The sequence below is a fragment of the Haliotis asinina genome, chromosome 13, assembly GCF_037392515.1.
Source record: "Haliotis asinina isolate JCU_RB_2024 chromosome 13, JCU_Hal_asi_v2, whole genome shotgun sequence".
Lineage (NCBI taxonomy): Eukaryota > Metazoa > Mollusca > Gastropoda > Lepetellida > Haliotidae > Haliotis > Haliotis asinina.
Window position 1 is genome coordinate 18,584,084 of NC_090292.1, and position 12,662 is coordinate 18,596,745.

Sequence of the window (12,662 nt, forward strand, 5' to 3'; positions counted from 1 at the left end):
CATGCTCATGGCATTCCAGAACGTTGTTTGTAAGCAATCTGTGCCACCGTTATAGATGTATAATGCATAAACATATAGTGCTGTAACTATGCGTTAAATCCCTAAGACACACAAAACCAAGTTTTGTGTTGTTTAAAATCACGGCATTTCAGACGTGGTGTCTTCACTTGATATGTGTTCTATAACATAATACACAACTGAGACACTGTAATAGTGAGTGAGTGAGTGAGTTAGTATTTAGCATCACATCGGCATTATTTCCGCCATATTGTGACGAGACACTGTAATATGACACGAAACATGTATGCTGGAAGCAGAGATACACGATATATCCTGTAAAATAACAAGTAGTTTTAGTTGTAAAATAGCACGAAGCATATGTGTTGTGACTTATCATAAATGTTAGAGTGGCCACATCTGAGGTTTTCTTCCGCTTCATGACCGTGGCATTCAAGTTTGGATGTGCAGCTCAGCATTTCCATCTAGTTGGGCGCAAGGTCTACACACACTACTGGTGTAGCGTGTGGTTCCCCGAGCTGGCGTTGTTCCAGACACTTCCGTCGAGCTATATAAAGGCCGTTTACCGAGGGGTGAGGCAGTTGCCTTCCTAGCTGCGTGTTGTTCTGTTGGAACAATGGAGCTATCAACAGTTGTATTCCTGAGTCTTGTACTGTGCGGTATGGGAGATGTACATGCTGGTGACAGTTTGGAAAGTCTGACTATACGTGTGGAGGTGGTTGAACAAGACCTTAGCCTTTGGAAATTTTCAAATACTGAAACTGTGAGTAAACTGACGAAGAAATTTAAGGTTTGGAAGGAGTCCCTGAAAAAAGAACTGACTTCAACAATACTTCCTTCATTGCTAAAACCTCTCGTAGAAAAAGAGATTACAAACATCCTAACTGAAGATGATATTGGGCATCGTATCACCGGACAAGTTCGCGATGAAGTTCACAGCTTAAAGGACAACATGCAATACATAAAGACACAGCTTCGAGCAATAACACGAGACGTAAGGCATGTTGAGCGGGAAAGAGACACCTACAGAAAAAGTGTAAGAAAAGAACGTAGCGAGTTGACCAAAGATATCCGGGCTCTTCAGATGCAGGTGAATCAGACAGTAGTTCGTGCAACCTCACGTCCAAGGATGCTGACATCACGACTCAATCAGATCTTTGGTGACCTGCTTGAGACAAACCAGACACTCGCTGGCCTCACACAGGACTTCAGGACGCTGAATACCAGTTATGTGGTGACGGAAAAAGAAATAAAATCATACCGGGAGGGCTTGCAGGAAATGAAGAGAAACGTATCCTCAGATATACAGAGTTTAAACATTCAACTGAATCAGACCATTAGTGACCAGTTTCACACGAACCAGACACTCGCTGGCCTCACACAGGACTTCAGGACGCTGAATACCAATTGTGTGGTGACGGAGAGAGAAATAAAATCATACCGGGAGGGCTTGAAGGAAATGTGGAGAAACGTATCCTCAGATATACAGAGTTTAAACATTCAACTGAATCAGAGCATTAGTGACCAGTTTTGCACAAACCAGACACTCGCTGGCCTCACACAGGACTTCAGGATGCTGAATACCAGTTGCTTTAGGATGAGGAAAGAGATCAAGGAGCCTTCAACCACGACGTATCCTGGAACAACAGAAGGTGAGACTTTTAGCAGAGATTTGTTGCTTAATTAACATTCTGTTTGGATATGGCAACCGAAATATGTAAGAATAACATTAATTTGGTTGCCAGCCAAGGGTTCATATGACAGGCCAACATAGGGTTCACATGACAGAGCAACGTAGGATTAGGTTGGCGTGACAGCAAAGAGTTTAGTGTACACGTCAACATGGAGTTTGTGCATGAATAAATGAGCTTTATTTCATAACCTGGGCTTACAATGCATGTAAACGTTGGATTAGCATGCAACCTACGGTTTACAAGATATGTAATAAACGTTAGCCAAACTACGGCTTACAAGGCATGTAAGCATTTATTTAGCAGGTATAGACAACCTCGGGCTTACAAGGCATATTAAGGTGGAGTTAGCAGGCATGACCCAGTGTACATAAAGGACTTACAATTCATATTAACGTGGAGTTAGCAGGCATGACCCAGTGTGTAAAAGGACTTACAAGGCATATTGTTTTATGCCTGGCATTATTTGTATTAGTAATTCTCACGTATTTAACGCTGATGTTGTAAGTGTACTGCCTGTAAAATTTGAGTTTCAACTCTGCTGTGATCGCACTAATTCATCTCTGTATCTACATATTTGAGTGAACTTACTGATTCAGTTAGGAACTGGACTTCAGAGGTATATATATTTCTCGGGAATCTGATGAAATAAATCACCATGTTATTACTATTGGGTGATGTCATGACAAACGCTGTGCATAGAGAGAAACCCATGGTTTACTTTCATTTATTTTTGTAGTACACAATAATCATGACATGAAATTAACAGGTGACTGACTACGACCATGGTATTTTGAATAGGTGAACAAATAAATGGGTACCAAACATAAATGTACTATATACTGGTTATATTGCCACCGTTTGCCGAGGAGATATTTAATGCACGGCGCAATATAACCACATAAGACAGTTAGAGACCCTTTGGAAAAGAAAAGACTTTCTTGGTCGTTTTATACGTCGTAGTTGCGTAGCACATGTACACTCGCACATAAATACAACATACATGATAACTATGGTGCACTCTTTCTTGGTATGTACTTCACACCTAGAGCCTTGATGCCGAGATCTTCACCTAAAGGAAATTGCCTTACATGTACAACAATGTTCACGCATGACATCACTACCGTTGACTTATTTCTTACAAAATGGTGGCTTGATACACAAGGGGACGTATTATTTGCGAGGACTCAGGGACCATGTGTACATAAATATGAGATTATGAGATATAAGTAGTCAGAATGGTTCAGACTATTTGTGTATTTATATACATTTTCATCGTTTACATCGTAATTTAGATAAGAAGCCAGAAATGCTGATAATTACCGCTGTCGTTCTGCGTGATTTTGCGTGTGTCATGAAGTCACGCTGGACGGAAACTTTGATGAATTCTTTAACATACAAACATAACAAAGTGTAATCCCAAATATGATATATGTTACATTTGACCACTTTCTAAATGGCATTGTGCAATTCTTTTGAGTTCCATTGCATTCCAAATCATTGCATTGTATCTATCTTTAATTTCCTATGTCTTGCTACGATGCTCTTTCTATACATATTCTGAAGGTACTAAGTTATGACAAGCACTGAATAGACAGACGTCTGGATGTCGTAAAATTTCAGAACATGCCATGCAGTGTAAAATCGGAAGTTTCCTTTGTTTACATTTGAAGCAAGCGCAGTTTTCGCGTTCGTTTTCAAATCAATTAGCTTTCGTTTCATTTTATGGAGAGAGTTGGTATTGGTGAGGAAGACCAGTTGTAGTTTAATTCTAAAACGTAAGGAGAATGGGGGATCCTGTTGAATTTATCTTCCCTTCACAAGTGCGCTGTTCCGGACGGTCCAACCTTAGAATGACGACACATGTGTATGCACGATGTATGTTACTATTACCAGGGATAATCTACAACTATATAGTCTCCCTGCTATTACATTTAGAGAAAGTTGACAACTGTAGCTTTCACCTTCACTGGTAACGTTCACTCCTGTGCATTGACCGTATATCTATTCCCTCTCACGATGATACATCAAGTGTGAAAAATACATTCCATGATTCTGTCATACACCTGGGATAGTCATGACTGCTTACATTGCAAGAATGAATGACGAAATGGCAGTTCGAAGCGAGGAGGTGGAATCAGCTGATCGTTTTCAGGTCATGTTTGTTGTTTTGTTGACGTTTTGCAATCGGTAATTTAAGTTTGGCACTAGATGTCTCAGTGTCACACATTTAAAACTGCAGTGTATTTTCATTGTATATGTACTCAAATCCCTTTAGTATTACGGCCGATATGGCTGAATTCATGTAATTCACTACGGCGGGGAGCTGATGTGCATGAAATGTGAAACGCTGAAAGTTTTGTTATGTAAATTTCAAGGGTGGCACAAGATGGGATTGAGTTTTTTGACAACAGGTACAGAGAGAAGTGAGAAACAATGGTCAAGTAGTTGTAACATAACAGCAACGGACGAATTATGTCAGTCATTGCCTACATGTAGCCAGTTTTCAAATGCGATAAACATGGGCATAACTAAAATCAACTTTTTTATGTCTGTAACGGTTTGTGATGCATGAAATATAAAATCACTGTATGGATGAATAATGCACAAAAACACTGCAAAATGCTACAATGACCGCGTTTTAATTATCCTGAATTACGGGTATAAATTAAAATGTTTTGATTTATCAAGTTTTAATAGAAGGAAATAATATTGAAATACTAATTTATTTAATATACTACTTCGGGCACAGAAGAAGTAAAACCACCATTAGGTTAAGTACTCATTCAAGGGCACTTTCCAAATTCTATTTTCCATTACACAACTAAACAATACATATATTCATATTGATAACATATTTCAGTCTCTAGCATAATAAATGGCACGGTTAAGTGTTGTCAGCATCAAATGGTTTACAATTTCCTGCAGTGTCTACATAATAAAGTCAATATCTTTTCGCACTTTACATGATATCTGAGCTGTACAATGTTTTAATTCTGAGTTTTTGTATGCTGGTGCATGTGTACTTTAATATTACGTTACACATGCACGATCTTGTTTAGTCATTGTCCATATTATCTATTAAATTTCTAATAAAATAAATAAATCCATAAACATATCTTCATAGAATAATTGTGGGGTCAAATTCGAATGTATGTCATCTAAAACATATATTTGATATTAAATTCATATTCTGATATTGCATCCATAACCTAAAGATTCTTTAAGAACTGGTCAATGAAAATCAGAATACAAAATATACAAATTTAGATAATATATGGTGTGTCATGGGAAACATTTGTCAACGTAATGTTACCAAACCAAGAAACACATGTGCAATGTAATAATATCATACACGTCCGTTTGGGTGGTCAGAATTATATGTATTTTATTGAGACAATTGAGGTGTATGGTTTTTGCTTAAGTAATTTACATATATAAATATACAGTAGTGTTAAAATTTAAAATCAAATGAGGAACTGCTTCTCAGAACGTAATTTATAGATTTGTAACTGTTACATTCTATACGGAATCTCGCCAATTGTTGGGATGTGTCACAATCACAAATTGGCGAGAAAGACCTTCCAGGGATCGATTCAGTACTCGGTGGTTGGAGTTGTATCTCCGATTTTGTTTCTTACATTGAGATCGGTATTAGTATGGGAACTATTTTCAAGATTTTATTGGTTAAAGAATTACTGCTGGAAATAACTGAAGGGTTGATAACATATACAAAGAATTTTCATAGATGCAGTAAGTTGAACTTCTACTTTTCATGGCGTTTTCAGTCTTTATTTATACCGTGTCAATTCGCACTGCCCTTGGAAATTAAACAAACCATGCTTTTCTCAAGTAAAAATCAAAGCAAAACATGTGTCAGTTAATGGCTTTTCGTGGTCAACGGTAGGGATTTTTTTTCAATGAAGGTGGCCAAGGCAACGTGTAAACGTGGTTCTGTCTGTACATGTAGCAAGTTGTCGCAGCGCACATTGAGTTGGAAACCAGACCAGAATTGGACCATCACTTATATATCATTTCAAAAGGAGAGTTATTGTCAGAAAGTAATTATGTGACTTTCGAATTTCAAGCAGATACGTGATTTTGTAAACACTATCCAAGATAGTGGAAAGCACACCTCGGCGTTCGTGTAAGTGTATTTCCGAAAACATCTGGTTTCATCGGCAACGGCAGTAGTGATTTCATGAAAACCTGACATCAGTGATATCATTATTTTGGTATTTTTTAAAACCAATAAACCCGGTAATTGTCCGGTTTTGACATTTCACAACACAGCAAATAACGCTGCCAATCACGATTTTGTACTGTTTCAAAGGGCGATATTTAAGATGGAGCCTGTTTTGAAAGGTAATTTAAATCACTTTAGCTTTGTCTTAGATAATAGTGAATAATATCACAAAACAGGAAATTACTCACAGAATTCAAAACTGTGAATTATATTTGTGTGCTTGATATATTTACAATTGTATTGGAATTCAAAGTGAGGGTTGAAGTGGAAGGACATCCAGGAGGCTAGACTGAGCTGGGGAATGTGGCATCCTGGGGGCTAGACTGAGCTGGGGAATGTGGCATCCAGGAGGCTAGACTGAGCTGGGGAATGTGGCATCCTGGAGGCTAGACTGAGCTGGGGAATGTGGCATCCTGGAGGCTAGACTGAGCTGGGGAATGTGGCATCCTGGGGGCTAGACTGAGCTGGGGAATGTGGCATCCAGGGGGCTAGACTGAGCTGGGGAATGTGGCATCCAGGAGGCTAGACTGAGCTGGGGAATGTGGCATCCAGGAGGCTAGACTGAGCTGGGGAATGTGGCATCCAGGAGGCTAGACTGAGCTGGGGAATGTGGCATCCTGGAGGCTAGACTGAGCTGGGGAATGTGGCATCCTGGGGGCTAGACAGAGCTGGGGAATGTGGCATCCAGGGGGCTAGACTGAGCTGGGGAATGTGTGTCTACACGTTGCACAACATACATTATAACCAGCATACACTAAATCTGGATATCGCTTTTTCACACTAGACTGAGATGTGGAAAAGCGTCTATACTAAACTCAACAGGTTCAGAAAACCAGTAAGTCTTTCAAGGTTATACTTAGGGGTGCTAGTATATAAGCTCAATTCAAGTACCTTTATGTCCTTGTTTGACAGAGTGATCGCAACTATTTATACCTAAGCCTTTGAGGTCTACTAGTATCCACGTATGACCTATTTTGAAAGTGAACTTTTATATTTTTAAACAAATAAATTAGGAATTAAGCCACATAATCAGTCGGTGAATTACACCACGTTAGGGAAGTGTCCGATATGCTAATATACAACTGTCCATGTCATGCCACAGGTAACGCGAACTGTATCATAACACGAAAACAAAACTAGAGAGGAAACATGGGACGATTGGAAATATTTCCATATCGAGTTGTTGATCAGTCCAAGTAGTCGAGCGCCCAACGTTGTCGTGCTCCTAACCTAACACGTCACAATGACGTCATAGCTGGCAGCTCAGCTCCGTGGCGTCGCCAGTCAAAACATTTCTCAATTAGCAGAGAGATGTGTCGCCCGTGTTAGGACGTACGTTATTGGTGGGTAAGTTCTGAGCTTATGAATTTAAACTGATTTGTGGACTCAGATGAAATTTTGCAAATGTGTATTGTATGACTGCTGTAAAGCAGCATAAATGTTGTAAGAACCAAGTATTTGCTTCACACAATGTTTACACCCAGACCTGTGTTTAGCCTGTCACCGACGGGGGACGATGGAAGGTCGGGGAAAACATAACAACACAGCGTTTCACCTGATAGACTCGTTCTATTTAATCAAATTATGTACCTTTTACTACTGTTAACCTTGACCTGATGGGATTTACCTCTTACATCTGTCCAGTCCAATATTTTATTTCAAATGTATTGTGTTTTTCACTCGGGGCTGCTGCACTACATTGAAATACATCCCCGCTGTAGCACACGGCCAAACGTTGCCGTGTGCATTTCTACAACATTTCATCAAAACTTCAATGGAAAGTAGATTATGGAAGAGTAATTGTGCTGTATTTTCGTTATTTCTAACATTGAACCAGACGAAGCATGTCTGACAACCGACATTCGATCTTTACCACCCTTGTCGTTTATCAAAGCACACTGTTTCCATTGACAAGTACAGTTGTGTTAGCTGCAGTGTCCGCCTCGGTGAGCAGTTGTTTGAGAATTGCTCTGTGTGCCACTATTAGTCGGTATTCTGATATTTTGTGAGAGTTTCACAGAGTTTGTTTGACACAAATTACAACTGTGTTGCACAAACACAGAGTCAAGTTGCCCTGTTGTCCTTCACACTGTTTGGTAAACATTAGTGTTAATGTGCTTCACTTTAGAATTTACGGAGTTGCCTAAAATAGCAGGTACACTAAATAGAGAGGGTAGGGTTAGGACATCTAGGAAAGACAAATTTTAATATTCCAGCCACGATTACTGAATTCAAACTAAAACGTTTGTCATTCCATAGAGAGGAATTATGAGTAAGTAAAAGTGCTGAACTAATTGTTTGTTTATCTATGAACACACAATGTGAAAATAATATATGCTTATATATGAAGTCTCCGTATTTGCATCCCTAACCTACCCTAGCCCTGAGGGTGATTTGACTGTTTTGTTTACACCGTTCAAGTGTATATTTAACAAAAAACATTTCAGCAAATATGTTATCAAACAGTCGATGCACAATGGACGGCTTATTAAATTTACTAAATGAGGCTGTGAAAATATATCTAGGAAATGAAATATCCATCAAATTAAACCATCTGTTATAACATATGTATTTGGACACTGAAAGGCAAAACATTTGTGGAAATATGGCAAGCCGTTTTCACACTTATTCAGGAATTACAGATATCTTCGATTGTTTTAAAGATATCAGCATTATATTTAAAGACATCAATAATGATTTAAAGATATCTGTAAATTATTGAAGATATCTCTATTTAATTTTACATATCCACAATAGAATTATTGATATCTCAAAATGTTATAGAGATATCAAGATAGTATTTCGTGATATCTCTAATTGTTTTAAAGATATCTGCAAAACAATTACGATCATAGTGTACATAATTGTATTAGAAATTAATTCAAGATATCTTGAATTCAATTCAACATATCTGGAATTCAATTCTAGATATCTTGAAATGATCGGTACATATCCACAATTGTATTACAGATATCTTCAATTCAATTAGAGATATCTCTAATTCAATTATTGATATCTTCAATTCTTGCTATTACTGATATCTAAAATTGTTTTACAGATATCTTGAATTGATTTGAAGATATCTTCAAATACTTCCGGCTACATATCCGTAAATACTTCCGGTTGGAAATGGTTGGTGACCATGCATGTACAGCTCTTACATGACAAAGCCGAGATGCGGTCAAGACATGACCCTGTATCGCGGCCGAAAACACTGCCTATATGAATTCTACCCAGCTTCTCGTGGTCTATTACCCCTCGTAGTGTTTTTGAGTCAGTTCCTGTATAATCGCTAGCGAGCTAACATATGTGGCAATGCGCCACATTTTTATAGTCTGTTTCTGATAGTGTTCTACAGTGGCGGTGCGCAATGTTCATTAGAGCTTTCATTTTCGCCGTTTTTTCACATACACTTTTAACTATTAACATATACTTCTGGTTAGCTTGTGCGGAACACCAAATTCATTCTTTGAAAAACTTGTGGTTAGTTAATACCGAGTGAAGAAAAGTAGCCAAAAGGCCGTCTGATTCCGTCATTGCTTTGCCCAGGGGTCGGGTGATGGTGTCACCATGTACAAATATCCATCGGACCCGCAGTTCCTGCTTAATGGGTTGTTTGTGAAGCGGGCGTTGAAGAAGCCCGTGGTATATTTTAAATCCGATGGCTAGACCCCCTCTTGCTTAAAGATAGAAAATGCTGTTTAAGATTTGTTTTGATCATGACAAAAAAAACCAAACAAACAAAAAAACAAAAGTACATACTAGTTGTAGTAAATGCTTAATGACCAAAGGAGTTTGACACTCACCTCGCTTTCAAAAGTGAAATTGTTATATTTTTATCAATGTCCTGCAAAATCCTATCGGACACCAATTAAATACGTATTTTACTTCCAGTAGAAAGTAGAAAGTAGAAAGATTTTGTTACTCGGTGGAAATACACCTTAATGGCATTTATTCTCAGACTGGCGGATGTTCTTCAATTCTACAGTGCCCCACATAGGCATAAATCAGGCCGCCCCTCCGACTGGTTGAATCGCGAGTTCAAATTTGTGAAAAAGGTCGATTTAAGGCATTTAAATGTCGAAATGAATAGTTGTAATGGCGGGTTTCATTTGTAACAATGCCAGTAAATGATTTATACAATTTTAACACTCCCGTTCAAGGTATAAACATATTGATATTAGAGATATAGCTGATGGATTCCCCAGTTCTATTGTCAAAACAGCTTTGATTTAAATGAAGTACAAATATTGTCTCACAACCACAGCTCTTTAGAACATTGCCCTGTGATTTGGCACACGGGTCTGTGATACTGTAATGCAAACACCCGGTGAGTCTGTCCAGAGAAACATACGTTATGACTGTAATAACAGTTACTATTGAATTGCTTATCGTGAATTTAAGTTTGCTTGGATTTTGAAATTTCAATTCAGTTTAAGATATCTTTAAAACAATTCAAGATATCTTTAATACCTTCATAAAAGTGAAAACGGCTTGCCATATGGAAAGCAGAACCTGAGGCCAGTAGTCATATAAATATTTTTTTGTACATGTATAGTTTTATGATTAAAATATTCCCTGTTTCAGCTTCGACTGACCCGAGCCGGAACAACACGTTTCCACCAGCGACAGTATCGACACAAGACCTACAGGGTAGGTGGGAAAACCCAGCAGGCAGGAAGTGCAGTTGTTAATTCTCCCTGCACACTGATGTATATGCCCGTGGTGATTTTGACTTCAGGGATGAATCTCACTCCGGTACCGATCGACGTTGTCAATCACAGAATTTCGAACTGTAAAAAATAATATAAGGAAGTATCACTTTCTTCTTGCTTTAAAGACTTACCTCAGCAAACATGAAAGATGTATGATTAACGCCCTTTTTCCATAAGATATGTATTTAGAATAAAATCATACATAATATTGAAAGGCAAAACATATCAGGAAAGGCGAAAACAGACCAGCAGTATAAATGCTTATGTGCTATGTATAGTCTTCTGAACATCATATTCCCTGTTTCAGCCTCCACGACTGACGAGAGTGAGTATCTGACACACAGCAAGACGGTTCCACCCCCGCCAGTGACGACACAAGACTCTGATACACAAGGTAGGTTGGAGAACCCAGCAGCAACAGTTGTACTGACACTATCAACTCGTAAAATTCAACAAACGTCAACACTCTTAAGTCGTATACAAAATAATGCTACAACTTCTGACTCTAACAGAAAGTTATGTATTTAACATGCCATCATTAATTCCAGAAACCACATGTTGACATTCCCGTCATGTTGGATTGTTGTCAGCCATGATGGAATTGTTTAAATGATGTAGCAATGTACGAGTCACGTATCAACATGATGTAAACATTGTAGATGTGTGACAAAGATGTCTGGTGTACATAGTTTACTTTGTGTCACAGCGACTCCATCACCAGCAGCAGGCCGCAACCTCTACGACGCCAGCAGACGCGGTGACCTGGAGAGAGTGAAGCGGATCCTGGCCGAGGGTCACGTGGACATCAACTACAGAGGAGGATACTACAGCTGGACACCTGTGATGATGGCAGCATGGAAGGGACACAGGGATGTGGTGGAGTTCCTGGTGGATAGAGGGGCTGATGTGTCACTGCTGGACAGGGACGGTGACAACGTCCTTCACTGGGCCTGTATTGGTGGCGACCTGGAGACGGTGAAGCTGATACTGTCCCTGGACTTGGTGAACATCAACAGTAGAGGACAGGACAGCAAGACACCGGTGATGTGGGCAGCAGAATTTAGACGCTGGGATGTGGTGGAGTTACTGGTGGGTGGAGGGGCTGATGTGTCACTGGTGGACAGGGGCGGTGACAACGTCCTTCACTTCGCCTGTAAAAGAGGAGACTTGGAGACCGTGAAGCTGATACTGTCCATGAACGTGGTGGACATCAACGCCAGGACCAAAGACGGGAAAACAGCGGCCGACATGGCGAGACGCAGGGGACATCAGCCAGTGGTGGATCTCCTGGTGTCACGTGGTGCACACTGAGTCAGTGTCGGTGTAGGCAGACGGAGCACATGTCGTTACTGACACTGACGTGGTGTGTGCCGTTCACGTAGTCGTAGGTCACGATTCAAGTGATTTCCTTTTTTGCTTTTTGAATATAAATAAAAGTTGTTGAATGTATTGTCAGACATTTTGTCATGTTTTGTCTTTAGAACCTCGCATGATCAGGTAGGAAAATTGTAAACTGAGTATAAACATAAACGGTGAGTGATTGTACATGAATGTCGCCCGTCTTAACGTCACAGACATACAGAGGTGCTGGGTCGTCTTCTCAGCCAGTAATAGCGGCACGCTGCCTCACAACACAAGCAGCGTTACTCAAATACCATGTCGTCGCTTCTGCTTTACAAAGGGAGAATGGTAGTCCATAGATGATTACTGTAGGATTTAACCAGTTCGGTTATTTGACTAAACTCATAATATACAAAATTAAACTGAAAACAATCATCACCCGAAACATCCCAGTTTTATTTATTCGTGGATGCCAGAAGGACAAACATATCCACCCACTTCTCTGCTTTGCAATCTAACATACTGTTTTCAGGTAAAATACAATCATGGCTGAAATGACCGGCAGTTATAATGTACGTCGTAAATCTCGCCATTTTTGACATATAACAAATTCGTCATTCGCGGCATCATTTACTGTATGTATGCATGTAA

At 39.4% G+C, this 12,662-nt stretch overlaps 1 protein-coding gene across 1 annotated transcript; it reads left to right on the forward strand.

Moving 5' to 3' along the window:
• Nucleotides 1–601: 601 nt before the first annotated feature.
• On the forward strand, nt 602–12,119 carry LOC137260072 (uncharacterized). The gene is made up of 4 exons (XM_067797765.1): nt 602–1,670; nt 10,543–10,608; nt 10,978–11,064; nt 11,377–12,119. The coding sequence occupies exons 1-4, from the start codon at nt 635–637 to the stop codon at nt 11,979–11,981; spliced, it is 1,794 nt and encodes a 597-aa protein (XP_067653866.1). The 5' UTR covers nt 602–634; the 3' UTR covers nt 11,982–12,119.
• Nucleotides 12,120–12,662: the final 543 nt, after the last annotated feature.

Bases quoted from the DNA above. Each gene is read 5' to 3' on its own strand.
- LOC137260072 (XM_067797765.1), top strand. From the start codon at position 635: ATGGAGCTATCAACAGTTGTATTCCTGAGTCTTGTACTGTGCGGTATG. The intron at 10,609-10,977 runs GTAGGTGGGAAA...TCCCTGTTTCAG, and splicing joins ATCGACACAAGACCTACAGG to CCTCCACGACTGACGAGAGT. The intron at 11,065-11,376 runs GTAGGTTGGAGA...TTTGTGTCACAG, and splicing joins ACAAGACTCTGATACACAAG to CGACTCCATCACCAGCAGCA.